The 9050-nt window shown below is 40.1% G+C and overlaps 1 protein-coding gene across 4 annotated transcripts in view; it reads left to right on the forward strand.

Annotated features, from left to right (window-relative positions):
• Positions 1-8567, forward strand: part of KIAA1549 (KIAA1549 ortholog) — a 202226-nt gene extending 193659 nt beyond the window's left edge. For all 4 annotated transcript variants that reach the window (XM_034779017.1, XM_034779036.1, XM_034779027.1 and 1 more), the window contains 3 exons: positions 896-1041; positions 3122-3276; positions 7818-8567. In XM_034779017.1, the coding sequence (XP_034634908.1) occupies positions 896-1041; positions 3122-3276; positions 7818-8072 (556 nt within the window). In that variant the 3' untranslated portion in view covers positions 8073-8567. The remainder of the gene's footprint in view (positions 1-895; positions 1042-3121; positions 3277-7817) is intronic.
• The last annotated feature ends 483 nt before the right edge of the window (positions 8568-9050 follow it).

A 9050-nucleotide genomic window follows, 5' to 3' on the forward strand; every position in this document is an offset into this window, starting at 1 on the left:
AGAAACTGAGAGTTTGACAGACAGTGGAGATCAAGGTAATCCTTAAATGTGATCTCTCCAGCGCAGGGTGAGGCACATTGGTATAACAGTTCCGTGAATAGGCTTTCCTCTCCAGTGCTGTCAATCTGACACATTTTATTAATGCTAAGTCACCTTAGACTACCCTGGGTAAGCAAACAATTGTGGAATTATGATTATCACCATTGGTGGAGACTGCCTTTGAATAATTGCACTGCAGGAAATAGGGATGTCAACATACCTCCTCTTGACCTGTGTCACGACACAACATGACATGGTGCGATGTATCTCATATAATCACAGGATGCTTGAAAATTTATAGAGCTCAACACAGCAAATATTCATGATGCTTAGGGAAGTACCCATAAACCAAATGGTATCTTTGTTTGCCAAATACCCGTTACATTTTGCTGTTGATTTAGATCTAAGTCCCTGACTGAGCAACATTTGTCAGTGCAGTTTTTGGGTCCCTAAATTAAGCAGGTGTATTTCTAGTGAAGTTAGATGAACCTGCTTACGTTAGTAGTGAATTTGACTATCTCCCGTTCCGTGGTCGCTTTGAGGTAGTAGCGATGATGGTTTTCCTCAGCGGAAAAGTAAATCTTTCTTTTTTTCAAACCCTTCTCAGTGCATTGAAACCACTCCAATCTATGAAAATACTTGGTTTTAAACTCCTGTGTTAGTCTTTGTACAAGCCTTTTCTTATGAAGTGCATGTTACGAAAGAGGATTGTGGTAATGAAGTTGAATTCTTTTTGTAGCAGCTATGGTAAAAATATGCATGAGTGATCATAATAGGGTTAAGTATAAGGGACAAGTGTAAATGTTTTCACAGTGGAAAGGTTAGTCAGTGTGATCTTATGTTGCTCTGCCAACAGGCAAAGTTTTGGCCCGGGTTTCCTTCAGCCTGCAGAGTTAATGCACCCAGACCAGCAACAATCCGATGTTCAGTATTCCTCCAGAGGGCTATACCCAGAAGAAATGCCATCGGTGGCACGGCCACGACCAGTTGGAAGCACTGCAGGTAATTTTGGTTTATAGTGAACATGCACTGGAATATTACATCTTTTTCAAATATGTTCCATATATAGTTGTCCCTATTAAAAGCCATCATTTGCCATCAGGTGGTACTACGGTGACCAGATAGCAAGTGTGAAAAATTTGGGGGGGGGGGAGGGGTGATAGGGTCTGGTGTAAGAGAGAGCCTCTAATATCGGGACAGTCCTTATAAAATCAGAACAACATCTGGTCACCGTAGATGGTACACTCCAAACTTAGGCTTTGTTTTCACTGCCAACTAACTATTGCTAGCTATCCCCGTATAAAATTCTAGTGGAGACAGGGCACTGAAGTTTTTACTTGCTCTCAAGCCAAGGTCATCACTATACCCAGGCCTGAGCCTCGCTGCCTCGTGGTAAAAACTACAGTGCCACTAGGCTTTTTCAGTGGGATAGCTAATGTGTATTAGTTATCCTGTGGTTAAACCCCCCCTTTTTTTTGGTAGTGAAAAGATAGCCTTACCATAGGAAATAACTTCAGCATTTCAAAAAGAGTTCAGTGAATGTTGACATGTCACAGGTGACCACGTTTTTTCCTTTGTGGTAAATTAAACAGTAACTGATGCCTTCTGGAGAAAACATTCCATTCAGAAAAATGTTGCCTATTTACCCTGCATTTTTTTTCTTTTTTCTTACTTTCTTGCATAAAAACAGTATCTGAAGAGTCTTATCTATTTTCTGCTGTACTACATGAAATCACCTTCCCTGACTGTGAGACAATTTCCATAGCAAACAAGGTTCTAACTTCACATTGGGTTTAAGTGGCAGGAGCTGATGAACTCTTAAGAAACAAAGATTCTGTTCTCATGTAAATGTCTCTATTAACTTTCTTCCAAAAGAGAGGGAATTAAAATACTGAAAATATAGGCGTGCTCAAGAATTTCTAAATTAGACATGTCCATGTTGTAGTCCAGGGAATTAACTTTGACCTGCAGCTGTCCTCTCCCTATAATTGTGCAAAGTGACAGTGGTGAAGGGGTTCACTCTTTCATAGATGATTTAATATATTATGTATTCTGTTCCTTAAGTGTCTATGGTTGATCATCTATGGGTTTTTTGTTTCTGGTGAACTCAAATAACCAGTTTTTATCCTTCAATTAAGGAAGATACAATAACAACTAAATATCAGTTTTATTAATTTTTTAAAAATTTATTTTAAGGAAAGAAGAGTAAAGTAAATATTACATGTAAGTTAGGCAACTTGTCTATGTGCCCACCCCTACCCCCCGCCCACAAAACACAGTCACTGAGTATCGACAACTCCTGTTTTTCAAAGTTTTCAATGAGGCATCTGCAGATCTTTAAAGTTATTTCGCTCCTACTGTATTTACAGAAAAATTTTGTCCCATCATAAGAGAAAATTTGGGGAAAAGTAAAGTTGGTATGTTGCTAAATGTCTCTCTTGTAATTAATGTTAGTGGCTCTCCTGGCATTCAGTAGAAAGCAGTGGGAAAGGAGTGGATTTAGGTTACAGGCTGAGTTAATAAAGGAAGTAAGCTGTGTACTGGCTTCCCGTTGGTTAATGTCAGTACTGTTTAATCTTTAAGCACAAAGAAAAGCAGGAAAAACCATATTCAGGGATAGCCATTCATGTTGTGGCTCTAAGGGATGGAACAGAGAACAGTGTGCAGACTTAGGGTCTTGCTGGTTTGTTGGTGCAATAGCAAATGTCTCCTCCTTGCTGCCAGATCACTAGCATTTAAAATTGTAAGGGCTTTCTATAGTCTCTGTTTTAATGACTGGCATACACCTGAGGTGTACATTCAGTGTCTGGTGTGCATGTACGTGCAATGTTTGTTATCAATGAAAGGTAATGAAAAATACTGAATTTCGAGTGAGCTGCACCAGAGTAAAATGGTTTTCCCTTTCTCCAGTCTGCATTGGTATTCTTCTCTCTGCTGATCCTGATTAGTGTGTTAAACAAAAACTAAGCTTTTTTCTTCCCGCCCCCCAACCCGCACCAAAAATTTATGTTAGCTTTTTGTCATTTGTCTGCCCTGCAAGATTACTGTATATAAAGATGAAAAACCAATATTTGCTTTTAAGGTTCTCAGATACAGCACCTCACTCAGGTGGGAATTGCTAGCAGAACTGGAGCCCAACAAGTGGAGATTGCCTCAGTCAGAGCAGGGCATGGCCAGCCGGGGGGACCAGGGTGGCCCCAGTATCGTGGAGAGGATGAATATGCTAGGAGAGATGCAGTGAGTACTGTGTTTCACATTTAAATAGTTTCTGAAGCAGTGATATGTTCAGTTTTCGCCTTTGTTGCTGTTTGGAATTTCTTCTGATGATTCTTTCACTTGCTTTTTCTGACGACCTCCACTTATTCTTCCAACCTTCACTAGCTCTTCTAACCTGTCTTGCTTGCTATTCTTTCACCTCCGCTTCTCTAACCTCTTCCACCCATTCTTCCCTAACCGCTTCCTCACTCAAGGCCTTTAACCACTGTGTTCTGGTTATAGTTCACCACTTCTACCCCGGAGCTCCAGCAGAGGTCGAGTCCGCTTTCCATGCACTTCTTTAATTTGAGATAATTGCAGGTAGAAAGCACTGAAGTAAATGGCCCAGGTTCTCGCTGGCATGCATTGGCACAACTCAGTTACTTCTATGGAGCTGCGCCAGTTCATATGGGCAGAGAATCTGGGTACTGAATGTAGCATTAGACATGTCGTGTACAGCAGTAGAGATATTTCTGGACAAGGTGTTTTCCTTTCACCTGTCAACAACATATCTGTTCGTTTACCTATACTACCGGACAGGCACCATGATTTGACAAAATACTGCTTCCAGAAGATGGAATTTACAATTAAACCGTAAGCATTGTTATGTTTCGGCTACTGTATTATCTTTCTCAGGAAAGATGTGGATACCTGTCACCAGTGTTTCATGCACTTGGTCTTTAAACCATTCCTTTACCCATACTGGCCTATGCCAGCTTCCTCGTAATACCCTTTTGGAGATAACCCCTTTATGCTCTGGCTTTCTGCCGCACGCTCAAATTGTCACGTCTGTTCAAATTCATCCCCTCCCTGAGGAAGAGAATTTCCTCCCTTTGTGTATTTCCAGCGGCATTTGTCCCCACTAGCAATCCCCACTATCCATGTTGTCTTAAAATAGGTATATTTAACAAAAATATTGAGAGGCTCAACAAAAACAACATTAAACAGGATTGGGGCCTGATTTCTCAGAGGTGCGGCACACTTCCTATTAACTTCCGTTGGAATTGTGGGCACTCAGCATCTCTGAAAATCAGACAGGATGTAAATATGACTCTCCTCATACTATGCAAAACATAGCTACTGAGGCCAAAATGGTCTGTCTGCCTAATGTAGCTAGATATCTGTACCCCTGTTCCATGCTTAGGAATGTGGTGTCCAAGTAACTCATTCTATTCTGGTCAGGATAAGCATCCTAATGCTCATTTAGACCAGCTCTTAGTGGAGAGATCTCACAGGCTCTGTTGCGTGTCTCTTCAAGTGGCATCTCAGGGTCAGTGTTGGTTGTCAGCTCTCATAATTTGTCCTTCAGCTCTTTCCCCAGGCAGCTCAAGTGACTTTAGTTTTAGGGTCTTGGGCTTTTTTCTCAAGTGCATATGGAATATCATATCATTATTATTATTTTATTACTTGTATTACAGTATTGCTCAGACTCCAGTCAGGATCAGAGCCCCATTTTGCAAGATGCTAAGTAAACAGTTGTTTTTTCAGACATCAATACCTATCGTATACACTCTTCCAGTGTTATCTCTGTATTGTCATACATTTCATTACATTATTTTTTCTTTGATAGACAGTCTCTTCATTTTCGCCCATCAGTTGTCTGGGTGGCTAGCGGTGGGTCAAGGCTTCTGGACCCATTTCAAAGGATTTTATTGCCCTTATTTTCAGTTACCAGCTCTTGTTGCCATTTCAAATAGGCACGCATCGCTCTAATGTGGTTTCAGCAAACATCCTTTCCTTTAGTCAACTATAGTAGCAATTTATTTATGTTCTCTGTTCTTTTTCCTTTCTGATTGCTACAGTTTGTATGCAGATGCTTATGAGTTTTTCTCCGTTTGCTAAAAAAAAAATGTGCAGATTATAACATTGACTAAAACCCTACAGAACATAGGTTCTGTTGCTTGTCACAGAGCCCACCTGAATGCCTATTCTGCCTCTCTAGTGGGGCAGTCGTTCTTTCCCTCCTTCTTACAAAGAATAATTAAATGGAAAAAGAGAAAAAAATGCTAAATCCGTGCCCTAATCTGACCGTTCCCTGTAACAGAAAGGAAGTTTTTTCTATTGTATCTTCACAGACTGATGTCTTTCACTAATTCAGATCTTTGCAATTCTCCTCTTTGGAAAGATGACATCTGGACATCTTAAAAAGTTTTCTTTGTTATGATCACGTGCTTCAGGTGTCATGTTTCCTGGATGCTTGGGACCCTTTTACCAACATTCTTCCGGCTCTCTCTCTCGCTCGCTCACTCACTCTCTCTCATATGACCACACATTTCTGACATTATCCGCCACAGCTAGGAAGATTAGAACTAGAATATTTTCTTCCCTAGTTGACACAGGTGGGTTCTGATTTTTTCGTGTTCCTGTGATGGACTCTATTACCTTACAGGATTCTTACCTCTGCTTCCCACATTCTGCACTCTCAGATTTTCTCTGGAATATGCTAAGCTATGAGTCTTCAATCTTGCTTCCTGATCCAAAATCAACAAGCAGGTCACTACAGTTCACCCTACCCTTCCACTAAACTAATCCAAGAAGGCTTGATCCAGACTCCTTTGAAGTCAGTGGGAGGCTTTCCATTGACTTCAGAGGGATTTGGATAGCTAGAACAAGTTATAATATTTCTTTTAGGAAACAGTAAAATACTACACTCAAAAATACAGCCATCACTGTCACTCTTTCTGTGTCAAAATAGAGCTTCTTATGAAGGAGGAAAGAATTCTCACTGAGAAAGCATCAGTGAAGTAGGGTAAACACTTAATAGCAGTACATGTTACTTTGAAACGTATCTGCAAGGTAGAAACATCTTTGTTTTGATAAGAAAAGGGAAAAATAATAGACTAAAACTACTTGCACAAATCCTTGTGCCTTTTTCTGGTAGACCATCTTCAACTGGTTGTCATAATCCATCTTATTGGTGGCGTTGTGAGCTAGTGTGTGTCAGTTTTTATAGCCTCAGATTTGTTTACCAATCTGATATCAGCTATGAGAGCCCAACAGTAGCCACTTACGTTTTTCAATCAGATATTAAAAACCATCGAGGCAACTTTTAAACCAAAACAATCAACAACCACAGTCAGCAAACATTCTCTTTTACTTCCACCAAGAAACCATTCCTGCCGTATTGATTGACTGTGTTTTACTAGATAAGAAGCTGAACCGTATAGTGACTTCTAATGTTAATGTACTCTGAAAATACCTTAATTTGCTAGTAAAACCTCAGTGTCAAATGGAGTGAGTTTGTTTGTTTCAATTGGGACCATAGAACCCTGTTCCTCTTCAATATAGAATTAGACTACCTGTCAGGTCTGCTAACCAAAGACTGCAAGTAAGAATTATTTGAGTGCATTTGGCCAGGATGCCTCTATTTTGAAAAATCAGAGCAGCAATTCATTTCTTTCCAATAACTGAAATTGTTTCTTTCTCACAAGCAAGATGGGATACCACTTATAACAAAACAAAACAAAAAAAGCTGTACATTATCCAGCATAAATCCTTTCATTTTCCATCAAAGCTTCTTTTCCAAAAAAACCCAGCTGCACTGTACATGAGTTGTGCAAGATAGCATCCTACATATTATGGTGATGACTGTGATTTCAAGATTGTCATTTTAATAAAAATCACAAGCCTATTCTTTAGTTGTCATCCATTACTAGTTTCAACTGCTTTGCCAGATTTCCCCATTCACAGTCTGAGAATTAAAAGAGACTACAGAAAACTTGTTTTGCTTAATGAATACAATTTTCTTCACTAGGGTCCCCTCTTTTCCTCCCCCACTTAAACTAAGACCCTCTTTTGCTTCTTAAGCAAATAGAACTAGGGAACAAAAACAGAGTGTATTCCTTGTTAATTTGGGACAATTGGGCCCTACACTAAGGCAATGTTTCTGTAATTGTGTAGCTCAAACAGCTCTAGAGAGTGGGAAATGAAATTTTTCTTGCTGAGTCTTTCTTCTAGTTCTGCTTTTACTAATTTGGGACCCTATTGGTCTCAGCAGTGTCCAAACACATGGTGACACTTCCTGCCCTGGAGAGTGCACAATCTGAATAGACAAGACAGAAGTGAGTGAGGAAAGGGAAGTAGAAGTATTCCCATTTTACAGATACTATGCGGAATTGAAGCGCAGAGAAATTAAGTGACTTGGCCAAGGGCCAACAGGAAGTTGATGGCAGAGTGAGGAATTAAACCAAGTCCAATCCAGTGTCTTATCCATAAGACAGTCCTTTGTGACTTTCTCCCATCTTTCCTGTATTTAAACATCAGACATTAGAGAATGGCCAGATTTTTGTAAACCTTAGAAGAGAATAGGAGAATTCCTGAACTTGGGACAGGCCAGCAACTTATTTGTTTTGTGCCTCACAAGCACAATCACCCATTCACGCAGTAGGGAACTAGCAGGGGTTAGACATATCTCCATGCTGCTTTTATGCTCTTCTCTGCCTTTTGTCTTTCTCCTTTCTCAAGCTCATCTTATTTTGAATAGAAAGAACAATCACTTTTTTTTTATTTTTTGCATTTTGCAGACACATATGCATGGACATCAAGAATATTCCTCCTCACCAGTATTCCAGATGCAGAGGACTTCAGCCAGACAGCCCTCAGCACCACCGGCTCATCTTCCACACAGCAGCCTTCAGGGACAGGGGCTCTGCTACACCACCAGTTCCAATGAGGACCTCCAAACTGGTCATTCCTCAGCATCTCTCATAAAAGCAATTAGAGAGGAGCTTCTGCGACTCTCACAGAAACAGACAACAGTGCAGAACTTTCACAGCTGATTTGTCATGCTCTTGAAAATCTGCCAGGTATCTGCTTCCTATGGAAGCAAGAATCAAAGGAAATCAGCTATGTTTTTCTTCTGTCATCAGAGTGAACTTCCACAGCGCCAGAGATTACACATCAGAAAAGAGCAGCAACAAAAGGAGAGAGAGAGATTTGTGTGGAGGCAGGGACAGGGAGGCCAAAGTGGTAATGTCAGAGCTGGCTATTCGGCTTAATCTGTTAGTATTGACTGTGCCCCTCCTTGGTTTGATCTAATGAACAAAATAAAACTTTAGGTCAAAAGCTAACCCTAAAAAAACACATACGCGCGCACACAAACCCCCCCACCAAGCATAGTAGACGGTGAGACGCCTGGCTTAAAGAAAAAGGCAAAGCTTTCCTGTTACCAGCAAGATGGACTGAATTAACATTTGATGAGCGATTACAAGAATTCTAACCTCTCCAGTCTTTTTAGTGAAGTGGCTCGTGTTACTGCTTTGCAGGATTACAAACGATACAAGATCGGAGACATTGAAGGTGTGATCCAGCATAGGAAATCACCTTAATGACAATAACAGTAAGACTGCGTAGAAAAAAAAAAAGGATTTCTGAGCTACTTGTCTCAAACCAGAACAATAATTGTTATAGCTCTGTGTTTTCAAATGGAGCTACTCTCTGCACTCCTCCCTGTTTTTCTTCTGGTGCTGAAGCTTCAAGTGTCCCTTCATCTTCATGTTTGCAAAGTAAAACCATGGCCTTTTTAAACCCAAGAATATATCCAGAAATTAATTCAGAGTGGGAAAGCAAAATGTCCAAAAAGAAAAGGCTGGGTATTTATTTTGTTAAAAATACATTGAAATCTAGATGAGAATACTTAGTCATAGTTGAATTTTTGAGCATAAATATGTATGTTTGTCTTCTAAACATAAATACTCTCATACTATATGCTTTCACAAGACCAGGGATAAAATTTACTAACCTGTAGTTTGTGGTGT

Source organism: Trachemys scripta, chromosome 1 (genome assembly GCF_013100865.1).
Source record: "Trachemys scripta elegans isolate TJP31775 chromosome 1, CAS_Tse_1.0, whole genome shotgun sequence".
Taxonomy (NCBI): Eukaryota; Metazoa; Chordata; order Testudines; family Emydidae; genus Trachemys; species Trachemys scripta.